The sequence below is a fragment of the Haliaeetus albicilla genome, chromosome Z (genome assembly GCF_947461875.1).
Source record: "Haliaeetus albicilla chromosome Z, bHalAlb1.1, whole genome shotgun sequence".
Classification (NCBI taxonomy): domain Eukaryota; kingdom Metazoa; phylum Chordata; class Aves; order Accipitriformes; family Accipitridae; genus Haliaeetus; species Haliaeetus albicilla.
The window spans coordinates 36,169,891-36,194,873 of record NC_091516.1 but is presented as its reverse complement, the minus strand read 5'-3'; the positions used below and the strand labels follow the sequence as shown (position 1 = coordinate 36,194,873).

At 43.1% G+C, this 24,983-nt stretch overlaps 2 protein-coding genes across 5 annotated transcripts in view; one reads left to right on the top strand and one right to left on the bottom strand.

Moving 5' to 3' along the window:
- SHC3 (SHC adaptor protein 3) overlaps positions 1 to 12,576 on the top strand; it is a 64,348-nt gene extending 51,772 nt beyond the window's left edge. For all 3 annotated transcript variants that reach the window (XM_069777063.1, XM_069777062.1, XM_069777061.1), the window contains 4 exons: positions 90 to 186; positions 1,107 to 1,301; positions 3,529 to 3,824; positions 6,471 to 12,576. In XM_069777063.1, coding sequence (XP_069633164.1) covers positions 90 to 186; positions 1,107 to 1,301; positions 3,529 to 3,824; positions 6,471 to 6,599 — 717 coding nt within the window. In that variant the 3' untranslated portion in view covers positions 6,600 to 12,576. The remainder of the gene's footprint in view (positions 1 to 89; positions 187 to 1,106; positions 1,302 to 3,528; positions 3,825 to 6,470) is intronic.
- Positions 12,577 to 13,982: 1,406 nt separating this feature from the next.
- Positions 13,983 to 24,063, bottom strand: S1PR3 (sphingosine-1-phosphate receptor 3). 2 transcript variants are annotated; one of them, XM_069777065.1, is made up of 2 exons: positions 16,149 to 24,063; positions 13,983 to 16,104 (listed from the first exon to the last, which is right to left on the bottom strand). In XM_069777065.1, the coding sequence occupies exon 1, from the start codon at positions 18,777 to 18,779 to the stop codon at positions 17,637 to 17,639; it is 1,143 nt and encodes a 380-aa protein (XP_069633166.1). In that variant the 5' UTR covers positions 18,780 to 24,063; the 3' UTR covers positions 13,983 to 16,104; positions 16,149 to 17,636. The 2 variants fall into 2 exon arrangements, with proteins under 2 accessions (XP_069633166.1, XP_069633165.1); XM_069777064.1 differs by having other exon boundaries at positions 13,983 to 16,110; positions 16,155 to 24,063.
- Positions 24,064 to 24,983: the final 920 nt, after the last annotated feature.

Here is a 24,983-nt window from a genome sequence, read left to right as displayed (position 1 = left end):
ACAGCCAAGGAAATTGTCAGAACCACTCACAATGTATCTGAGCGTTTTAAAGGTAATTGAAAATTTCTCTGCATATGTGTCCATTCTAGTCTGCAGCAGGAGTGGGAGGAGAGCAAACCTATTACCAGAGTCGTCACTTAGGAGACAAATTCATTGAAGACTGGCATCATTGGCCTGTTAAGCAAGGTGAGTTTTGCTAGTTTTAGCTGTAATACTGCAGGAGGTCTTGGGTGGGCAAAGCACATGAAAGTCTGATGCCTCAAAGTCTTAAGGCAATGAACTGCACTTTGTTGCTAGATTCCCTTTGTCTGAATTTTAGTGTTGATATCAGTGGAAAGCATTTGGTAATTACCTCTGAATAAATTATTAAATGCACACCTTCACAGAATCTTATCTTTTGCAGAGCAGTTCAGAAATAGAGTTGCCTCAAATCTTCAGCTCTCTAGCTTGCCATGTCTTAAAATTCCATGGTATTTAAAGATGGGCTGCATGGTCTGTTCTGAAAATCTGACCCACTAGGTTATGCAAGATGGAGTTTCCAAAGGAAGAGTCTAAAGTCAGAAGTTTTTTTAAAATGTGGAGCAGTGCATTTGTTTGCACATGATCTCTGCTCCACGAGTAACAAATAATGCATAATGTTCTTTTTGTGGTTGTCTCTAATTTTAAGCAAATGACATAAAAATATGTGTGAAATTTCACCCATCCACCCTTATGTGACAGCTTTATTGTGTTTCTGGGGACACTTTCTTTTCAAATGCTAAAATATGTTATCACTTGTTAATCTGCACAGATTTGAGGATTTTACTCCATTTCTTCCTCCCATGACTCCCCAACTAAATATTATTTTTTGAAACTGGCAGTCTTTATTTACAAAAGTTTCCTTTCTTCCTGAATAATAACACCTCTGCCCCAGCCCTCATTGGAACACAGTTCTGAATCCATTCTTAAAAAAATTTTTCCACTAGATCCTGCATTTATTGACTTTACATCTCCCATTCCAGGGAATTTTAAACCTGTGGTGATGGGGTGTCATGTTATTTGCTCATTATAACAACACTGTTCTGTCAAATACAAAAAAAGAAGAAAAAAAGTCTTGAATTTTCTAGGATCTCTGGATATTTGTAGTATGCCGGAAGGGAACTCACAAGTAACCCCAACAACAGAGATGCCAACATATGTAAACACCCAGCATATAAACATAGAAGCTCTATTGGCACTTCAGGCAGATGCTGAAAGTACCTTCAGTGGAACAGCAGATGATACCAAAGAGAGCAGCCCAGGAAAGGATCTGTTTGACATGAGTGAGTTCCCTTCCTATTCACTCCCTTTCTAACAAGCGACCCAATATGTTTATGTGTATGCATTAGTTCTGTATAAAAATAATTTTAAAATTCTCAAAATTTTAGTATTCCTGGTGGAATTATGGTGAATTTTGAGAATTCATGGTGGTTTTGTACTGGACTGAGTTAAAATAAGGGTGGCTGAAGATTTGAATCTAGTTTGTATTATATCTGAGTTAAGGTGAATTGCAGTCTATGTTATCCTTAGCATCACAGGCAACTAGGTCAGAAGGAAAATAAATGAGGAGGCTTGTCATGCAGGAAAGTGAAGGACTGAATGGCTGGAGAATTAGCTCCAACCTGTCCTGTGAAGATGTTACTAGGAATTCAATGCATACTACAAAAACTATGCAACAAGGAAGCTGGGAGGGAAATCAAAAGGCTGAGTTATCCTTTGCTCTGGATAGGCCTACTGTCCTATCTAGCTATCTGTTCCAACTTTGAAGTCAGCTTTTCTAAAATCAGAATCATGGCCATAGCTGTAAAACAATGGTTGTGATTTGATGTTGGTGCTACCAATACACGTTTTGAGCCTTGAAGAGATACTTAACAGGTAATAATGGGAAAGCAGTTTGATGCACAGAAAGTTTTCTTAGTTTTTCTACTCTTCCTACCTCCAATGAATTGCTGACACAAGATTTATTTAATTCAGTTCACATAATTAAAAGGCAGTGAGACAAAGCAGTTGGTGCCTATATGTTATTTGTAAAATAACATATCTACATTTCTGTTATCTCAGTATACATAAAACTGTCTTCCTGGCATGTTTTGCTGAGATATGGCTCTTATTTCCACAGCTTAGGGAGACTTTGTATTGAAAGAAAGGGGGAGGGAAGAAAATTGAGAGAGTATCTATCTGTGAGTATAGATTTGAAATGAGAAAAGTCTGCTGTCTGAAATCAGGGATGTTAACCTTGATTTTTAACATGCCATGCCTTTAAAACATGCACACGTTTAATTCTATTTTATATGCTTTCTTTTCGTAAAAACAGATTTCTCATCTTCCAGCCTTCATTAAACTTTATTAACCATTGGATCATCATGGAAAAGTAGTATTAGAAAACGTGTCAAGTAGCCCTAAGTTAGTGGTTTGTTGAGCTAAACATGTGTTGGGCTTAGTGCAGACTGCAATGTAGTGAATGCGTATATAAGCTGGTTTTAAGAATTAGCTGAGGTATCAATAAGCTGTGATGGCACAGTATTTACACTATTTCTCCGAGCTAAATTAATCCTCTGTGGCCCCATGCAAAGATGGCTGTGTACTCCTCGCATCTGAGCACACTATTTAGAGCTGGTGTAGTGCTTCACAGTACTGCTCTGCAGATGTCCTTTTGTAAGTCTAGTGGTCACAGAACAGTATCTCTTTTTAATATGCACTAGTTGGCCAGATGAAGGTCTTGCAAAGGAAAATAGCTTCCAATAGGTCAGTACAGCATTTAATGAAGCATGCACTGACCTATTTACTATTTCTGTAAGACTGCTGGGATCTGTAATGACACATCTTTCTATTCCACTCTACAGAAAGTAACACTGAATTCAGGATTTAGCTGAGGTTTAAAAGATTCTTCCCCGAGGCTGATTTCAGCTTGGTAAATCACGTTAAAGGTGTTAGCCTGTGCCTGTGTTGCAAAGTCCTCTTCCTAGGTGGAGGCTAGTGGTAGGCTGAGTGGTAAGGGCAACTGATCCCTTCTAGACATACCCTTGGGCTGGGGACTCAGTAATGGATAATTTTAAAATGAATATATTGTTTGAAGAGAGACCAGATATGAGTATAATGACATTGGGTACCCATATTATGCAATTTATTTGAAATTAAACTGTCTGACATACCTGGCAAGACAAAAGGAGACCTCTGCCCAGTACCAGGGCATATAAATGCAACTGTTGACAATAGCCATTACTGAAATAAAATCAGTCCCTTTCAAAAGCTCCTGCCAAGGTTTGCTCTGATTTTTGTCAGTATCTTTCTCTGCATAACATACATTTCTAACATATTACACTCCTCAGTCTTAATATAATCCATAAATCAGTAGGCCTAGCAGTATATCTTCCCTCAGTTTTATCATAAAGACAAAGGGAAGTGGCTATAACACAGAATAAATCCAGTTAAAAATGACTGAAATATCACCATTTTGTAATATGATTTACCTCTGAATGATCTTGCCCTTCTTTCTATTTCCATAACCAGAACCATTTGAAGATGCCCTCAAGAACCAAACGTCTGAGGCTGCACTGAGAAAATCCACCTCCACGGGGTGCACCAGTCCTCTTTTATCCAGAGCAGCTGACCGGACTGTAGCTGAACAGCTGAGTACAGAGCCGTGGTATCAAGGAGAAATGAGCAGGAAAGAAGCAGAACAGCTGTTAAAGAAATGTGGAGACTTCCTTGTGAGGAAGAGTACCACGAATCCCGGCTCCTATGTGCTGACAGGCATGCACAACGGCCAAGCCAAGCATCTTCTTTTGGTGGACCCAGAAGGAACTGTAAGTGCTGACTCCTCAGTAATACAGGAGGTTTCTGACTCTACATATTTTCTCTAAATGTGTTTAACCTTGTTTACAGCTTTTTCACAAATGATCGTAAGTACAGCCCCATATCTCTAATATGCCATCACATCTCTAATTCTCTCCCTGATGCCTAGCAGAAGGCCCACTGCATGATTTCTGTACGTTGCAGGGAGCCTTAGGGACCTGATTCCCTCCTAGCAAGGTCAAGGTTTGGCCACGGCAGTACAGTCTTAGTCAAAAGTGAAGCTAAGCCACTTCTTTAGCCTTTCTGCTGAGAAGCTGCTGGTGGCTGTGCAAATTTGGTCAGCCTGCATGCCAGCAATTTCCACATGATATCTGTCAGCCAGGGTACAGACCAGGCCCTCTGTGTTTTCCTGCATGTAAGCCCAGGAGAGAACTGAGGTAAGCCTGCTGCATCTCTTTGCTGCCCAGGGACTCCCTTAGTCAACAAAGGGATGCTCCCAGCAGCAGGATGGAGAGGGCAAGGGAGCTCTAGTTTTCTGCAGCTGTCCTCTTGTGCTTCTGGGGAGGCTTAGTCTCATCTGAGAGAATGAAAGCATTGCCACATGTTTTATTCTTGGCTCCTGGTAACTGAGAGTGGGCAACTCCTTCTCCTCTGTAAAAGACAACTTTAGATGACAAGCCCCAAAGTAAATTGAGAAATGCCTGTAAAGTTTTCCTGTTGGCATCTTTTTCAGCTGAGGAACCTGTGGCAGAATTATGCCGGTCCTGCAGAGGTTGTAACACTGCGGTGAGAAATGCCTGTGGTACTTGTTGTAATCACATTTGCCACATGAGGCCAGTCAAAGAATGGTTTTGCACTTTTTAGGTGCCAACTGCCTTGTCCTGGGCTTGACCAGGACACCAGCCTGGGGAAATGGCTCAATCCCTCTGGGGACGCAGCCTCCTTCGCTAAACTTTTGCCAGCAGTTTTGTGACTCCTGCAGCAGGGCCCCCTAATTCTCCCTTCAACGTAAACCCACAAATTGCTGTTACAGGCTACTGCCTGAAAAACAATGCTGTGTGACGTGGCGAGTGCACACATGCGATGTGCCATTGGGAACTCTGCTGCTTTGCTGACTGGCATAGAGTACTCGGGCCCTGTGAGGACTCCAGGGACATTTTCCTCCTGCAAAGGATGGAGGCGCCCCCCCCCCCCCCCCCCCCCCCCATCTTTTCTGCACTGCCTCTAAGTGCAGCACAAATTTGCTGACCTCCTTGTGTAGAGACCTGCTTGTTCTCTGCACCTATTCCCTCCCTCAGCTTACTTGTGATGTGCCATCATGGCCCAAATGGCTCTGGAACTCCTTGCTCAGGAGGCACTGCTTGAGAACAACAGCTTTTCTGCAGCTGTATTTAAGTTAGCTGTGCTGTCTGTATGATTTGTGGGACTCTGACACAGCTCCAGAGCAGCCCTATTTGCTACTTGTCAGAGCAGAGAATTGTCAATAAAATGCCAATGCGTGGCCAGCTGAAGCAGCGCGCCAGCGGCTTGCATTTCTTCCACGTGGCCTTGGCATGATTATTTCTAAAACGATTCACACAAAGCCTGCCTGAAAATTCATTTCACACACAAATTTCCCAGTGACACGTTACAGCTCTTAAGAGTGTGTTTTCAGAGCGGAGTTAACTGTCCAATTCCTTCTGCTCTTATCCAGCTGACAAAAAAAAAAAAAAGATCTCTAGTTCAGGCAAGGGATGCTTAAAATGGAGGACTGCAGGATTTTTGCTGGATTTAGAACTAGGGCTTGAACTCTGGTGATGACAGAGCATATTGCTTAGGGTGAGAAAATCTCGCAGGGTTGAATGGACTGAAAATGTGTTAATCTAAATATAGATAAGGAAAGTTACCGCTGTTTTAAAGATATCTTTTCATTTTGAAAATACATCTTTGAATAATTACAGAAAGTGGTGTTTCAAAGCAGTATGTTTCAGAAATCAGGAGAGCATGCTGGATTTCTTCAGTGATACAGCTACATGTGGAGTAAGCAGATAGCATCATTCGCCATCGAAGTTGTTTGTTTCTTTTTTTACCCTGTGACATCCTGTGCTAAGTTTCTAGCAATTTTGCCAGAACTTAATGATGAAGACTGAAATATTTCAAACGAGGTGCCCACCACAGCATAAGGTGACTTTGGAAAGTTTTAACAAAAGTTGTTCTTGCTTTCTGAGAAAAGTTAAAGGAAAATAGATGACACTTCAGAGCAGTGCTCACAGGCTTTTTCTTGAGGCCGTGTAGAGCCATCCCAATACAAAGCTTTACACCAGCATGACATTCGCTGAAGAGGACCTCTGCTCTGCCAAGAAGACAATTTGATCTAAAAATCTGACTTATAGTGAAACAAAACGTTGTACAGGAAGTTTTCAATCAGACCTATTCAGAACGTAATAGTAGTAGACTGGCCCATAGGCAAATTACCTGTTTTGGTAGAATAGAGGGAGTAAGAGACAAAACAGAAGCAAAACTCCAGAAATGCCTAATTTCCACTGATTTCGATGGGAGAAGGATCAGTCTCTAAAACATGATTAATTGTGTTATTTTATTCTTAGAGAATTTTAGTGCGAAGTTAAGGGAAAAAGTATTTTTCTCTTAATCTATCTTCTTGCATCCTTTTTTTGAAGGTTCGTACAAAAGATCGTGTCTTTGACAGCATAAGTCATCTCATCAATCACCATCTCGAGAATAATTTGCCAATAGTTTCTTCTGGAAGTGAACTCTGCCTGCAGCAGCCTGCTGAGAGGAAACACTGACTCTGGATAACTATTTTAGTTTTTGTAATTTGCAAGCTATAACTGGTAGAGATTGCAGATCTGAAAAAACATGTACATTATAAAAAAATGCATATTCACATATATTTCACCAGTATGTTTTCTTTAGGTTTAAGAAGCCCCATTTCACATGGTACACTTGAAAATTCTCAATGCTTTATGTAGACATGAAGTCACAGCAGAAGGCTTTCTTAAAAAGTAATTTCAATAAAATTGTTCAGATTATCTAATGTGAATATTGATAGTGTATATATACACATTATATATAAATACAGTATATATTTATATTTTTCAAGTCAGTCTGTTGACAGTATAGAACTATCTTCTGTGCCATGTGTTTTTACCAGAAGAAAAATGCCAATTGTGATTGTCCAGATAAAAATAGAATTCAGCAGTCTCAATTTCTTGAGAAAATGAATATTGGGAATCTTATTTCTGATTTTACCTAAGAAGCACAACTATGGGGATTACAGGTGGATTACGCAGATTAACTATGGAAGGAGTCTGAATTCAGCTATTAGTATTCCAACTCGGAAATTTAGCATAAAATGGTTTTTTAGGAGTGTTATTCAGTGTCACTGATATAAAAAACATTTTATCTTTCTGATGTCAAATTTGAATTCTTATATGATGCTACTCAAAACATTTGTATCTTGCTTTAATAATGATTTGGTGTGATCTCTCTGTGTACAAGGTGTGTGCATTTGATTTTTCTAATGATAATATAACAATATTCTGTAACTTTAATTTATTAATTTGAGTGCTAAGGTTGTTTATAAGTAGTTCTCTGCTTATGGTGAAGATCTAGGTGTCCTTGACTACCAGTCTCCAATGAGATGTTACATAACGGTTAGGCAAGTTCAAATAACTTGTGTTTAATAGGTTTAATGCAAGATGTATGTGGTTGTTCAATGACATATCTGAAAAATCTTTTCTTCTGATAAACAGTGAAAACTATCATGACTCTGTTGTCAGTTCTGCAAATGATGCCATTTGCATTTACCTACCAAAGCATAACTTCACTTTGGCCTTCAGCAAGTGATACGTATTGCAAACATACTGCTTTTCTCTAAATATCAGGTTGAAAAATACACATACACTAAAGATGCCTTTCTGGCAGAAATGTCCTTGGCTTTTGATACTGGGAATTGTTTTAATGAAGGTTTGTACTATTCAAATGCAAGCACTATATGAAGTTATTTTCCTATTTTATGAGGCTTATCAAGAACCAGATTCAATAGACACAGTTTCTGTAAAGGCAAAGTTTGTGCCAGAAACAGGATTTAGCCTTCAGCATTTCAAGGTCTTCTCTAGCACTGGTATCTCAAATCAAACCTTCAGACTTGATTCATAAAGGCCAAGACTCAGCAGGATAAGTCTAGGTTAAGCACCTCCCTACACTGAAATAGTCAATACTTAAATCTACTTAAAATTAGATTTGGTTTTAAGAAGTTGCTAAGCTTAAAAATTTGTCAAACTACAACCAGACTGACTGAAGTATTCCCATAGAATACATTCAGGTAGGATCATGATATTAAAATTCTGAAATAATTTTCTTGTACCTTCTGCTTTGAAATATGGTGAAATTGCAACTTGGGAAGTTTGGTTTTGGTTGATCCCAAGAATGAAAATGATTGAGGTACTAAGACTAATCATACGATCTGTGCAATAAAGCCACACTTGATTCTGTAATCAAGACATTCAGAAGCCAAACTAAGACATTAGTGAACCAAACGCTTGTGATTAATTTTATTGCAGATAGATAGTTATTAGTTGATATTTCTAGGTCTGGGTGGGAGCTGAGAGCAAAGGAAAGAAATTAAATGCTGCATTGCAACTCTAATCAGTATGGCACTGAGGTTAGTGGAATTCTTAAAATTTGGGTTGTCCTTTCACCAGGTTGGAAATTGCAAGGGAATGTGAGGTGATCTTATACTCCAAAGCAGTATCCATCAAAATGACTTTATTTAAGAGCATCCATGTCTCTCCATATTCCAGTTCGAAGTATCTCAGTTGCCACCTTTTTTGTCATACGTAACACTTGTCATTCCATGCTCCCTATAGCCATGTCTTGGAAAGTTTTAAGTGTGCTATCACTAACTCTAAGAGAAGGCCTCTTTCGTACTTTGAATGTTGTATATCATTTCAGTAAGAGCCAGGTGCCTAACTCCCTTAGGTGTGTCAAAAATCCCACCTGCTGCCTTTGTCTGTTTTGGATTAAATACCTGCTAAATACCCTCTCAGTGTATGCCTGGAAAAATGTGACAACGTACGGGTGTATGAATGAAGGCACTAATCATACACTGAAATAAGCATCTAAAATTTTTTACCATTGTCCTAGCTGTAACTTTAATAACTTAGCAGTGGCTTAGCTGCATGTTTTGGAAATTAAAGCAGGTGGCAAGGAGACACAAAATGAAACAGCTTGACAGAAATATTAAATTCCCCAGACTACATTTCACAAACTCTGCCTCCAGAAAAATGTGGCTATTTTAAGATGCTCTGTCAGCACAGCCAATTTGCCCAGCTCAGCACACCCATTGATGATGCAGAGGTTACACATAGGTTGATCAGATGCAGTTTGGTCCTAGGTAGTGGTAGCACCTTTGGGCTGTGGCAGTGCCCTGCTGCCGCAATGGGCCAGCAGATCCTGTCTGGCCAGGTGTGATGATCCAGAGGCTTTTCTAAGTCACTGGGAACCAAATGATCTCAAAGCTGTCCAGGAAGGAGGGGCATGTGGGCCAATCAGTGCTCCTTTTGTGGATCCTGCCATTGCTTTTTGCCACTGTCACTCTGGTAGATTTGGCTTTCCCCTACATAAAAGTGATATAAAAACTGTGTAGCCATTTGGATAGCAGTTCCAGACCTGTTGGTGTCAGAGTCAAAGACCATTTTACACTGAGCTCAACAAGAGCTAGTTCAACCTGCTAGAGAGGCAGGGTTCATTTCTGTGAGGAGCCAACACTGCCAGCAATTTAAGACATGTAGAAGTTATGAGATAGACAGGCTCAAATGCTGTGCAATTGGCTGAAAACCAGACAGCCGACAGCATAATAATTTGAGCCTTTTAATGTTTGCCGTTGGTTTTGAGTCCCCTCACCTTTTCTTTTTATTCTCTTTTATGCAATCTGAAGGGCTAGACACTTGCTGGTGATAATTCAGTACCATGACTTCAAGAACTGGGATTTTACTGAAAGAACAAATTTGCTAGACTCAATAGAAATCACTGAGATTAGACATATTATGGTTTCCTTTGATATTTTCCCAGGGGACAGCTGAGAAGTCAGAACTGGAGCTCTAAATATCCTGCAAGGCTATGTTGCTTTTGAGTCCTATCAGATTATCAGTTTTGATTCCAGTTGTGTTGCAACTATGTGAACTATGGGCAATGAAAATGCATTTGATTCCTTTAAACAAAGAACTTTCAGAAGTGAACCAAATGTTCCTGGTTCATTTCATTGCAGATCTAGAGTAATTATTAGGATAATAAAATTATCTATAAAAAGCAGTGATAGACTGGACATTGAGGTACAGTCATGTTCCCAAACTTTCAGTTATTTCAGGTGCTTCAGAAGCAATGAAACCTCAAAGGTAGAAAATGTGATTTGAAAACTGAATTACCTTCTGACTTCAATGGGAGTTTGCTCAGAGTGAGGACTCCCATGTTCCCTTCCCTAGTGCAAGAAGAGGTTGTTCAAACTGGCCACACCTGGGTGGAGACCATAGGAGGAGATGCAATTTCCATGGCTTGCTGCCTGCCTCCCTGCCCAGGGCTTTGCACACACAGTGAGGACAGAAGGTTATACAGCAGCTTCCCTCCGCTTCACATCCTACAGGGTTCACAATGGGAGATACCACTGGCTCTGCCAGAAACCTCTCTGACACACATGGTCAGTAAACGCTTGAACAAAAGACATAGTCCAGTGCAAAATGTGCACTGTCACCAGAAGAAAATGTTTACTAACAGTCTGGCAAATGTCACCTGCCAGCACTAAATTTTCCATATCCTGGATTCATTCTTTTTCTCCTCTGTGGAATAATATGCTCACATTTCTTATCATCGTGGTTCCCAGGCATCATGTTGTGCAGTAAGATGAGGAGAATTTAAAAAAATTTATACCACAGTGTGATTGCTTCTGGCACATCAAGTGCCAGATGCCAGCTACAATGTATTCATAATAGAATTGATGCATATTTAGATATTCGTAAGTAGCAAATGCTCCATTTGAAAACTAGCAGAGTTTTGCAGCCTCCAGGAAATTTGCAGCTCTAAAGGGGAAATTTGGAACTTGTGAATGTTCTGACAAAAGGTTACAAATCCTGCTTCCAGGCCTTTGTTCTTAGCATCCAATGTCTATCTGAAGTAAGTGGTAGAACCAAGAATTTAATTAAGTAAACCATATTTGCATAAACAAAGTCTAAGCTGAAGTAACAGACACACTTCCCTTTTTATGTCTCAGACATTTAAAAAATATGTCTGCATAAAATCCAAATTCAGATTTACCTTAGTGTACTGTCAAAAATATGTTGATTTGCTAGGTCTTTTTGCCCAAACCTAGGGTTGCGCTCTCCACAAATCTATGCTTTCTCAAAGCTGTCAGGATATGGCCAAATTCCCACTAAAAGCTCTGTGCTCAGCTGTACTTACTCTACTCACTGGCACACAGTGTCTGTGGACCTTGCTCACAGCTGCATTGGATGCAGCTGGAATGACGGCAGGCCCATGGAAAAGGTAACACGGACGTACAATTGGCCTGCAGTTCACCAGAGGCTTGGACAGGGCATGAAAAGCTGTCGGGAGAGAAAACCCCAGGGATAAGAAATGTGAAGCCTGGAAACATGAGCCAATAGGCTTATAAGCCACTGATGAAAATAGAGAGCTATTGCCAAATTATAAACATGTTAATTGGTTGATAGAGTTAAAGCGGAACCTCTGGGGAGGAGAACTGCAAAATACTTAGGCAATGCCTACTGCTCATCTCTTTTTGAGACATTTATGTTCATAAGCCCTGATCTGTTCCTCTGCATACTCCAACATAGGCATCTTGTATGGCTTCCATTGAGAAAAAAACAGGGCTTTTTTTTGTCTCAGTAAAGGGGGTAAGATTTCAGAACTATACATTTCTAGCAAAAGCACCATATAGAGAGTGTTTAAACCTTGTTTGACAACAGAACAAGCCACGGAAACCAAAGGAAGAAGGAAGCTAAAGCTGGGTGACTCGTTCAGCTATGCCACTTTGTGGAAGGCAGCACAGATGACTCAGAAAAGGAAGGTAGCCTCAGATTTTGAGATTAAGATGCAGATTTACATTTTATGTAGCTATTGTGAAGGTCAAATAACACACAGGTCAAATGACAGCCTTTTCCAGCAGTCCTCCATTTTCTTCCATGAGGCAAACCGCACCAAACACACCCAGGCATATATTCATTCAAAATCAGTGAAATTTTTTATTAAGTGAAGAACGTAAAGATTATAATTGATATATATTTGTGTCTTTTGTGGCTGGATTGGTGTGATAACTGCTTCTCAGTGAAGTCCTGCAGAGTTAAACCTCAATCCAGGTTTCTTCTTTTGAGGTAATTGTTTTTCTTTGCACTGTGTGGGCAGCAACAACATAACAAAAAAGTGCATATTTTGCTGTAAAAGGGAGTTTGACTGTACATCTGTTACTTATTAATATTTATCACTTTTAGAAACATTTTTAACTGAGAATTGCAGGAAAAATAATGTATGTGGAAATATTGTGATCATTTATTTTCCCAACCACTTTTGTGAATCTCAAGTTTTTGCCTGTCTGCTGATTGTGGTATTCTGGTTATAGAGGCAAATTTTGTCTCTGAGGAAGTCCTTGAGCAACAGAATTTGGAATATAAGTGTCATGCAACTGTTTTCTGACTATTCAGTTTGTATATGATTAACCAAAGTAATAAAATAATGAGCACTACTATTGGATCGAAATGCATGTAAAGTGGGCTTGAGTCTGTCCTCCTATGCCCAGGTTCCCCAATGGCCTACTTTTTTTTTTTTTTTTAATTTACCTGGAGGGATGCCCGTTTTGTAGCAGAAGAAATTAAATTCTTCAAGGTTTATCTGGATATTGAATATTAGTTAGTCAATGAACTACTCATCTCAGTAGAAACAGGGATGAAAAATGTCAGAGGACCAAATGGCACATGAGGAGTTTGACCTCAGTTACACTAACTTTACATCAGAGGAGCTCCATTTACTTTGACAGAGGCAACACTGATGTCCACGGGTTCATTTTTGACAAACACCATTTTTACCATGCAAATAATTGCTCGTATGGGCCCTCCTTCTGGGCCAGATGATGCCCTCTCCTGAAAAGGTAGCTTTCCTGCTCGGCACACTGAATAGGTGAGGGTAGCCCACTCCATGGTCTTTCTGTGGAGAGTGACTGCAAGGACAAAGCCCATGGAAGAGCAGCTATTCAGTGTACTGTGGAGAAGAGAAAGGCTCCACGCCAGAAGGAAGCTTAGCTGGGCTGATATTCCCCAAACCTTCTTCCTTCACCGCCCGAGCGTCTCCTTGCAAAGGCCCTTCCCTCTTGTCCACTTGATGAAAAGTTGAGCCCGGGGATGCCCTGGGCAGTTACGTTGCTCTTGGGGAGAAGAAATGCAGCCCTGAAGGCAGCATGGGCACCAGGATGCCTCCACACGGTGCCTCCAGCCCACTTCAGCTGCCAGGAGGCTTCAGGGCTGCGGTAAGCCTCACGGCTCAGTGGTGGCCAAGCAGAAACCCGTGATCGCTGCTGCCGTGCCCCCCGCCCCCAGTTTTGCCTTGAGAAGGGACTGTCGCCAGGCCTGGGATGGCCACGGGGTCCACAGCTCCCAGCAAAGCCAAGGGGCCGAGCTGCGCCCTTGGTTGGTAGATTAAATGGCACCACCCGGGGCAGACGCCAGCACACCTCCGCTCAGCAGGGGCAGAGCGGCCGCTCTCAGGACCCCAGCTTTTTGGCACCCGGCACTTCACGCACCAGCGTGTTTGCCACTTCCTTGCTAGAGCAGGTGGAAACGACAAACCTCGTAGGCAGTGCGGCACCCTAATTACAGTTGCTCCTCATAAAATGTGCCGTTGCAAGGGAGCAGCCGTGCGCGGTGCTGCTGGAGCCGACAGCCCTCCAAGCAGGCAAGCCAAGGGACCGAGTCGGCTCCCAGGAAAGCAGGGGCGAAGCCCGCCCCGGACTCTGGGACGGTGGAGGCAGAGCCTACCGCCTTTGGCTGCACAGCGTTTGTTCCCATAGGTACTGCTTTCAGGCACAACACCCAAAGTTTAAATGCGTGTTTTCCACTGAAGGCCAAAACATTTTTTACAATTCTTTGAAAAAATGACTGCTACACAACAACTTTGGTTCAAAGGTTTGAGATTTAATTAGAAGTTTTCAAAATGTTTATGGTACCTAATCAGTTGAAAATACTCTGTAAGACTGTTGGCAATAAAAGACTTTTGGAAAGCATCTTGTGTGAAAGCTTTTTTTTCCTCCTTAGGTCATTTGATTTGCCTTTCTTTTGTAATCCAGAACCAAAATAAATATTCCAATTAATGAAATAATATGAATGAGATGTTAGTCTCCTTTGTAGCTTTTGCTCCATGTAAAACCAATTGGGAAAGGGAGACCTGATTCAGTTTCTTATATGCTCAAATCAGCCTAGATGATAAAATGCTTGGATTCTGGGATGTATTTTAAGGAACTTTCAGTATCTTAGGGTGAAAGAAGCTATCCTCCATCTTTTTCCAGCTTCAAGGATAGGACATCTTCCTGGTTGTTTATGGCCTACTGCTGTTAAGCCCTTCACTTGCCCTACTTGAAAATTTTGCTCTGAAATCTTCCAGAATCTGTGCTTTACCTAATACGTCCCAGTGGGATGTACCCACTGAAGACTGTATCCAAAATAGTTTTTCTTCTCTTCAGTCGTAAGTACTTTGCAAATTATATTATCAGTGTTATATGTGAACCCATGAATCTTAGGAGCCTGCTTCAAGTACAGCAGGGTAGTGAACTAACAAAATATCCCCACAGCTCCAAAACAAAGAGAAGGAAATCAGAGTAGAGTGAAAGGTTTTTGTAGTGACATGCAATCACATGGCCTCCAACAGTGGAGTTGTTTGCATTACTTGTACCTTGCATCAACTCTGACAGTAGCTAAGGCTAGAATCCAGATGTTAAAACTCACTTCTATGTGCATATTCTTGGACTTTGGCTATTAAAAATACTCATTTTTTTTTCACCTAAACAGAGAGAATCACGTAACATCCTTGACATGAGAGTTGGTGTGGGGTCAGCCACAATGTTTTCTCAAACCATTGTGTTGCAAAGGCCTTTCTGCTCTACAGTAGCAAGGAATGCTGCCACGTGCCACCACTTCGTGAACTAACATTTAGAAGCACACAAATATTTTAGCTGGCAGTTTTCAAAGACACAACTTCAGGGGAGAACTTCCACACTGAAAATACAGCCAAGTAGCACTGTAAGATCTAAAAACCTAAGCAAGCCATGGCAATGCAATGTCACCAGTTCTATTTCTCACAAAGCTACAGAGCTGCTGACCCAGCCTGTATCTGCAGTTCATATAGTTATATCATGCTTAGCTTAATTTAGCTTTTTCTCTAAGTGCACTGCTTTTCAACATTTTTGGTAGAAATTACTTCACACTAACTACACTCTTTCACAGTTATTTCATTCAAATACAGTTTTTCTTTGTTCTTACACTTTTCTAACACCATAAAACATTTACAAGCAGACTGTTAACTTGTAAAAGACAATCACAATGCAAATCTCCACATTTTAAAGGCTTCTGCTACACACATTACACAACTTATACACTGTACACACTTGGGAAGAGTCTAATGCTGCTGCTTTAAATGATTAAGACCAGAGTAAAGCTAAGGATGAGCTCTTTCAGGCTGCGTATTAAAAAAGCCTCAACTACTACTGATTGTGCATAAGGCAAGGTGTGATTTGAGACATTAAACACAAATTTTTGAAAGAGCCCAGTAAAGTTAGATGCTTACATTCTTACTAAAAGGCAATAGGAACTAGTATCAAAATTTCCCATCAGCCTCCACTGAAGCCTCCAGCCATAAAGTACTATTGATGGAAGTACCACGGGCCACTTCCATGCAGACTGGAACTATTGATGGAAGTACCACGGGCCACTTCCATGCAGACTGCAACTATTGATGGAAGTACCACAGGCCACTTCCATGCGGACTGGAACTATTGATGGAAGTACCATGGGCCACTTCCATGCAGACTGAACTATTGATGGAAGTACCATGGGCCACTTCCATGCGGACTGGAACTATCGATGGAAGTACCATGGGCCACTTCCATGCAGACTGGAACTATTGATGGAAGTACCACGGGCCACTTCCATGCAAACTGTAATTATTGATGGAAGTACCACAGGCCACTTCCATGCGGACTGGAACTATTGATGGAAGTACCACGGGCCACTTCCATGCGGACTGGAACTATTGATGGAAGTACCACGTGCCACTTCCATGCGGACAGGAACTATTGATGGAAGTACCACGGGCCACTTCCATGCACACTTGAAATCAGATGTTTATGAAGTCTTAACTGCTCTAGGTCTCAGGGAATCCCTTTGATGCTGAACACCATCCTGTACTGAGGCTGGTAAGGCAGTAATGAACTGTAAAGTTGTTTTCATACAGGTTTCTCTGGAACAGCCTCTCAAAAAAGTAAGTCTGGGGCTCCAGGTCTTCCAAACTAAACAGGCTTTCATTCCAGATCCAAGGCAGGGTCAGGAATAAATGGAGATATGCCCTTCAGCATGATCCTGTTGTACCGCATCTTCCCTCTTGTATCTGCAAAAGTGCCTGGAGATGGTAGGAGCGTAGGGTCCTGTTGCCAGAAAATGGGATCTTGTCTCACTGGGTGAACTTCTTCCCAGGGAGAATTTCTAACACAATCCCATGCTGTGGTAGTGCCTAGAGAGAAAAGAAGGAACTCCACAGGGACCCGTTGTGGTTCAATGCTTTCTGAAATGATATATCTCTGTTTTAGAACTGAAGAATCTCAGCTTAAGTAGTGCATTCACAATGTACACAGGTTTACGTAAGTTTGACGTACATTTTTTAAATACATTGGAAATAGTAAGTAAAAATATATGCATTGAAACAGTACATACACTTGATACACATGTATTGTTGGGTCACATTTTAACTACTTTAAACAGTGAACACATATAGCCTCTCTCAATGGTTATTTTACTACTCCTTGTTTAAAATAAGTTGTGAAATGCCACAGTGACAACTGTCATGTTGTCTTTCACTACACATCAGAAGTTTGAATAACAGCAGAAAAAATAAAAATACTGCATTGATATGACATGTTGAAGTTCCTGTCACTTAAAAGCTACTACTTCATATATTTTCAAATATCCCCATTGAAACACATCTATTTGTATAATTTGTCACCTTACACTGTACACTGCAATACAATGTTTAGCATATTGTAAACTTTTACCAAACAACAACTTTGTAATAAGGAATTGTACAAATATACAGCTATTTATACCACATACATATAAGGCCATTAACATAACAGCAAGATACATATAGAGAACTATAATCCCCAACATATGTAATAAGCTTTTCTCCCAGTTGGCAATAATTGGGCTCATTTTCTGTTCATCAGCAGTATTTAGTGAATGCTGAAATTTCTAACAGTTTTATTGATGTCTTGCTAGATCAGGCAGTGCCAAATGAAGCCTCATCATGCAATGCCATCGTGGTGCACAATATCACTAGATGTGCATGGACTCTGTCCTGGTTGTTGGGTAGCATGAATGTTTTTTTCTGAATTAGATGCGTTACTGAATGAACACTCAAAGCAAATGATTGTTCATAAATAAGTCCTCAAAGTTAAATAAGTGGTTAGTGTTTTGGCCTTTGACTTAAGTGCATGAATACTTAAACCACACTTGTAGTTTAAATCTAAAAGCCACATAAGGGTACTTGTCTTGAGGAGTCCTTTACTTACAGAATTTTCCGTTGTGAAATGGAGATTCATTTCTCTCAGCAATATATGAGGCAACATTCATCGGTGGGAAATCTTCCTTTGGCTTCTGGGTATTGCTGCTGCTGGATTTACTTCGACTGTGATCTGGTGTGGCCTGAATAGGCAAAGATCTGGCCACCCTGGATTTCATCAGGCAGCCACAAACAAGGCGAAAGAAAGCCCTACGCATTTCCTTACTGGCCAGAGTGTAGATGATGGGGTTCATTGCAGAATTGATGACTGCCAGAGCAATAAACCAGTTGGCTTTGTACAAGATAGAGCACTCCTTGACTCTGCAGGCCACATCAATGAGGAACAGGATGAACAGAGGAGACCAACAGGCAATGAAGACACTAACAACGATCACAACGGTCCGAAGGAGTGCCATGGACCGCTCCGAGTTATTGTGATTAGTGACATTACGACTGCTGGACTTTACCAGGATGTAGATGCGGGCATAGAGGATGACAATGGCAGCCAAAATGGCTATGAAGATACTAACACAGAACACAACATACTTCTTGGAGTACAGAGGCAAAATTGTTGAGCAATCTGGTAAGTTGTTTATACAGTTCCAGCCAAGGATGGGTAAGGCACCCAAGGAAATTGAAATAAGCCAGCATGTACCAATGAGAAGGAACACTCTGTACTTTTTATTTGCATCGTAAGGCCTCATTTTAATCATGGTCAGATGCCGCTCAATAGCTATTGCTAGTAAGCTGAAAGTAGAGGCTCCCAGGGCAACAAACATGCTGCCTTCCCTAATGAACCAGATTGTGGAGGACAAGCTCAGAGTTTTCTTCCCAGACATAAGAATGTTTACTTTGTAAACAATCCCAGCTAAAAGATCACAGAGAGCTAGATTGCCAATAAAAAAGTACATGCGGTTGTGAAATTTATTGTTTTTCCATATGGCAATCAACACCATCAAGTTTTCCAGGACTATGAAACTACATATGATCAGAAATGCTATAGTGGGCAGGTCTATGTTATCAGTTGCCTTCTCCCTTAAAATAAGCTTTCCTGTGTAATTATAATGCAGTACGATCAGGGAGTCCATCTCTTCATTTCCTTGAGGGCTGACAAGAGCATCAGGTGGCATGGTAATTGCTGCCATCGTTTGCTCACCGATTCTGGACTTTTCTTCTTTACTATCACGAGAATCTAGTTCCAATAATTTTCCACAAGAGGGAGATCAAGCCACGTTTCTCCAAGCACTCCTCTGGGTAGGTGGTGTGTATCCCCAGCTCCAGCAAGCCTTGCATATTAATTTGGGAGAGTAGCTTGCAAACCTGAAAATAAAATCAACAAATGCAACATAAATCTCCCTGTCTTCTCATGTCACTCTTGGCCCACGCGGGTGCTCAAGCTGCAACATAAACCCAGGAGCTGAGGGCAACGCTGACTACAATGGGCACCAAGGTCTAGCATGGCTGCATGCTTATCGAGGTAGCTGTGGGTAAGCCGTCGGTCATGCTCTGCACACATGCATCTCTGCTGGAGAAATACAAGGGCAATGTGGAGAACTGCTCATAGGTGTTTCCCCCTACAAAATTTCCATGCTGAAAAAAATGCAGAGGAGCAGTGAGAGGACTAGAAAACAGTCCCAGCAAGCCCCAGTGTACACAGCAACCAGATCACTCCTCAAAAAGATCTACGTGTATGTGGCACTACCAAACCACCACCCAACCATCGCTGCCTGAGTAGCAGCAGGGCAAACTCACTGCTTTCAAAGCTTGTCCCTGTTCCCCCTGCACACCTAAGGTAGCAAAGACCTTGAGAAAGTTGGTGTCAAGTCTTGATGCCAATGCCTAAAATAACTTCCCACCCTTAATGGTACAAAATTATGCTATTTACAGTTAAGGAGATGCTCTGAAAACCAGTCGTCATAAAATCAATCCTACTTCCCATTCGAATTAGTTGGATTTCTGCTACCCTTTCTTAAGTAAACAGCAAGTCACATCTTTGTAAGTATTGCTTTTCTTTATGGTTCACTTTTCTTTTTTTTCCTTTGCATATGTATACAAGACATACATTTAATGTTTCTGGTTTTTTTTTTAAATAAAAAATAGTTATACCAACTTTAATTGTCCTTCTCAATATACTTCTGTTTTTCTTTAAGTTACGACTTAGATTAACTGGAACATTTTCCCATGGACTTTGATAGTTCGCATTTGCACAGCAGATCCTCCTAGCTGTCTTTTTTCCATTGCCATATATAAATATTGGAAGACATCTGCACAGCTTTGTAAAAACATCAGAAGATGTCAGAAGCACTTACTGTTTTACCAGAAATATTATAGTTTAGTTGCTGCATACTCCAATGAGAATCATTGCTCATGACCCAAACGTATGTACTGAGGATGAGCAGATAGCTAATTTTTCAGCTTGGTAACCCAACCAGAATGGGGACGAGGAGAGAACTGATTCCATCTGAACCAAGTGTGTAAAGATTTAAACTTTTTCTGGGAAAGGTAAGAAAATAAAAAGTTGTACTGGATGGGAGGACACTTTCCACTCGCCCAAAATTAAATAGCTTAGTTTAAGGAACTCTTTAAGTGCTAGAGCTCCTGACCTTACCATTTATTTACTCAAGGGTCACAAGCATTTCCCGAACACATGAAATACACTTTCAAAGGATGGGTATCGAGGGAAGGGCGGATGGAACTAGATGATCTTTAAGGTCCCTTCCAACCCAAACCATTCTATGATTCTATATACAGGTTTCTTAAGATCACAAAAACATATGAGCCACTGCTGTTCGAGCACTCAGTTTTGGGCTCTTGAAAAGTGGGAGACGCATTTTCAAGTGCCTTCTGGAAGAGGGGAGGAGCAAACTGCATCCCAGATGAATGTAAAGGGATTTAAAGGATGACCCACACCCTATTCCCCCCCCCCCGCCGCCTTTTCCTGGATTCCCTCCTTCAGAAAAGAAGTAATCTGACAAAAGCCTACAGTGAATTGACTTGAATTCTTTAGTACATTTGAGATGTTTTAAAATTATTTTCTGAGAAAATAATTTACTATTTTATTATTATTATTATTATTATTGTTGTTGTTGTTGTTGTTGTTATTATTGTTATTATTTCCCCATTCTAGTTCTTAGGTCCAAACTGCTTTGGTGAAGAGACCCACTGGGAGAGACATATCATCCAAGAGACACAGTTACTGCTTGGTGTCCTCAGTCTTTCTGTCTTTCTTACACTAAAGATGACAGCAACCACCTCATTCATTTCCCAGGAGTGGAACTGGTCCCTTGAGTTGTTGACCTCTTTTCTGAAGCATGGTAACAGTTAAGGTCTTCAACAGAACAACTTCACCACAGCTAAGGTTCAATCTAATTGTAATTCAGTTGCCATCTGCACACTGTTATCACATAAATTGTCACAGTCTTTCATTGTATTGGCTTATAACAAAATGCCACTGTGTCCATATGAATTGCAAGTGCTTTCCACTGTAAAATAAACAATTACATTTGACTAGAAAAGTACTTGTTAACGATGGCTCAACTAGCAATACTCACCAGACTGGCCGATGGCTGCCTGAGAGAATCATATTCATATCATTTAAGAGCACCACATGCAACAAAATAAATGTCTCTATAAGTCTTTTCCAAACAGAGTTATCATACTGGTCTATCGAAGGACAGATACATTTCTTTCTGTGAAGAAAATTATATGCCAGACTCAGGACTTTATCAGCCACAACTCAGCACCTGTAAACTATCATGACTGTACTAAAGGTAATGGTGCTATTCCAGTTCCCCTGGCTGAAGGCATGGACAATGCACTCAATCAGCAGAAATCACACAGGGTCTCTTCCATTGTTTGTAATTACTTCTTCCCTTAAAAATTATTACAGCAAACTTAGTATCACAAAGGTAAATCTTTGCCTCTGACAGGCTAGTGGCGAGGCAATGGAGGCTGTAACATTATTGCTTGTCAGGACTCTCAGGGAATGAATATCACTCACAAGCTACTTCAAAGTTAGTATAAATAATAATGTAATAAATTAAAATTTATTCTCTTCTGGCAGCAACATTTCCAGGTAATATCTTGCAGCCATACTACTTCTTTGTTTCCCCCCTGCTTTGTAGTCAGTAACTCACAAAGCACATTCATTTTTTAACAGTTAGAAAAATTAAAGTTGGTGATATATTATAACAAGACAGCAGCAGCCAGGTCCAGGATACCTGTGTCAGTGCTTCCTGACAGCTCTACAACTTACTCCTCAAAACACCTTTGACCCAGTCACATACAGAGGACTAGCCACTAGCTGCAAAGTATGGACCTCAGCTCGCAACCTTAAAAAAAAGACCTGAAGAGCCTGTCTGTGGCATGCTGTGTATTGAGCATTGCCTTGGTTACATACCTCAATACGCTGAGCTCTTGATACCACTGGAAATCAGTTTTACTCCCTCTAAAGCAAACCTGAAGATCCCTATCACTGCACCACCAGGTACCACTAGAAAGATAAACTTATTGGCAGTGCAGGGGCAATCTGGCTATACTTCCTCACGGATGTGATGGCCAAAACAGCATTTGCTAAATTACTCAAATAAAGGCTGCAGTACAACGTCAAGAACCACAGTCATGTGGAAGACAGTTCAGTTGCCTCCTTCAGCTATTTGGCTGACCTTTGTCCTCCCTGCTCCAAGGATGGAGGGAGCAGTTGGGGTCAGCAGCAAGCACGATGACTTCCCCCTCCTGGGCAACCTCCCTGCCCACCGCCGTGCTTTGGGGTTTCCACAGTGGTTAGTGTGGTCTCCTGCTGAGGTCAAGGATCTAGTAGGGTCGACCACCCTTCCAGGTTGGAGCAGGGGTTCCCTACCACGGCTTACATCCCTAGGGTCTACCAGGGTCTGTATGGTCCCTGTGCCACATGTGCCATGGAAAGGGCAATGCTGTGCGGCAGGCCGCAACCCCTCGATCTGCCCTATGGCAAGGCGCACCTCCACTGCCCTCTCCAGCCCCACCACACAGTGGTACAGGCAAAGACTCGGGGCCGTACCTCCAACCAGCTCCTCACGGATAACACCCTGGCTAAGGCAGCTGGAGTCAACCTGCAATTTTTTCTGTGGGAATATGTAATTCCCAGTGCCAGGAGGCAACGAGGAACTTGTGATAATGGGGATGCCAAAGCCCTTCAGCAACCATCCCCAGTACCTCTCCGCTCTCTGTTCCCAGCAGGTGCTCTGGTAAGAGTCCCACAGGGAGCTGAGGGCTTTTACCATCTCATGAGTCACTGGGTACTTTACAGCTGAAAGATTAAGAAATTTTTATTTTCAAAACAATGAGCCAAACTGCTCTCAATTTTCATGATATTCTGAAACCAAAGCAACAAGTGAGAATAAAGCACAAGTGAGAACAGGACTTAACTTTCCACTATGTACTTTTGCCTACAGAAGAACATAAAATGCTATGCGTTCAGTGCACTTACTGTAATTCAGCTGGAATCATATTTCCTTGCCTTCCAGATATCCACAAACAGACTTGACCAAAGAGACCAGACATCCCCTCACCAACACCACACACGTTGCTGTTCTCCCTTCTCTTCCACACACAGCCATACGCTTTGGCCACCAATGACAATTTTAAAAATGGCAAAGGGAAAGACAAGAATGCGTATCTGAAGCCAAACTTTTGTGTATTTTATTTATTTGTAAAGACTTTCCTGATGAAAAGTAAACGTGTAATTTATCAGGCACGCCCTGATAGTGTTAAATTTAAGAGCAGAAAAGGCTTTTGAGAACAGCAGCACATTTCAATACACATTTCCACTCTGAAATTAAGCTGTGCTAGATGCAACTGAAGTTTAGACAACAAACATCTGCTGCAGAACAATGTCTTGGACAACTCAAACTTTCAAAAGATTTTTTTTTTTTTTTAAGTGAATGTGCTGGCAGCTTGCAGCCTCAGAAAAGCCTTTAATAAATGGTTATTTTTCTTGGCTTCTTGGATTTCAGACATCAGTTTGTGTTTTGTAATTCCGAGCAGCCCACATGCGTCTCTCGCGCAGGAGCTCCCGGCTGCTCTAACTCCTGCACGTTACAGGAAGGCACATCTACTTCTTCCCCCTCACCGGCTCCCAGCGCTCCCGACCTATAACTCCAGTGCTCCCTTCGCAAATTCGCCCCGCTGCCGCGACCTGAACTTTCGGGGGGCGTCAAACGCCTCGCCTAAGGTACCTCAGAACAGCCCCGACGTGTCCGCGGCGCGGCCGTCCCGCACGGGAAACGCGACTCCACTCACAGGCTCGGGCTTTTCCCTCGACCCGCCGCCGCTCCGCGCCGGCCGCTGCGCCTCTACGTGGCGCCCCGAAGGCAGCGCCTGCACGCTGGCTCTCCCGCTCCCAGGACACCGGCACGGCAGGCGGAGCGGCGCCGCTGCCCCCGCCCGGCCGCCCGGGGACACCTCGCCCGTCGCTCGCCGACGGGCGGGCGGCGCGGCCGCGCCGACGGCCCCGACGGGCGGGCCGCGGGGAGGCCCGGCACCGGCAGGGCGCAGCCCGCCGCCCGGGAAGCGGGGAGAGGGGGCGAGGGGGCAGCCGGGGATACGGGCAGGGCTGTCCCGGAGGCAAGGCCAAGTACCTGCTGCGTCCCCGCCGCGTCCTCCCGGCGCTCCGCGGCCGCCGCATCCGACCTCGCCGGCTGCACGGCGCCGCTCGGCCCCCGGGGCTGCGCCGGGCCGGGCCGGGCCGGGCCGGGCCGGGCGGCGCTGCGATCGCCCCGGCCCTGCCCCGCCGCCGCCGCCGCCGCCGCCGCCGCCGCCGCCGCCGCTCCCCGCGGCTCCGCGCTCCCCGCCGCCGCTGCCCGGAGCCGCCCCGCCCGGGCACCCCCGCCCGACCTCCCCTCCGGGCTCTTCTCTGCCCCCACCCCCGCCCCACGGCCGTCCCCCCGGCTCCTGCCTCCGGCACGCTGCTCCCACGCCGCCGTCGTCTCCGGACGGGCTTCGCTCCCTACTCCGGCGGTCCTTGCCGGCCCCCCGGCCCGCCCCGCTTCAGCCCGCCCCTTCGCCCCTCGCCACACACCCACTCGAGCCCCGCGCCGCAGGGAGCAGCCCTGCGGGGCTGGCTCTCTGCCGTCAGGGCAGGGCCGCCGGTGAAGCCCCCGGCGCGATGGGCAGCCGGGGTGCGATGTGAGACGGCTGAGCCCGCGGCCGAGTATTTAATGTCCGCGACGGGCGAGGGGGAGGGAGGAAATTCTGGGTCGTCCTCGCTCGGCTCGGGCTATTAGCCGTGCTTGAGCGAGGTCCACCGCTCCTGCATCTGCCCCTCTATTGTACTGTGTCTAATAATGGGATCTTCAGGGAGCTTGACACGG

Coding starts and splice junctions, on each gene's coding strand:
- S1PR3 (XM_069777065.1), bottom strand. CDS start 18,779: ATGGCAGCAATTACCATGCCACCTGATGCTCTTGTCAGCCCTCAAGGA.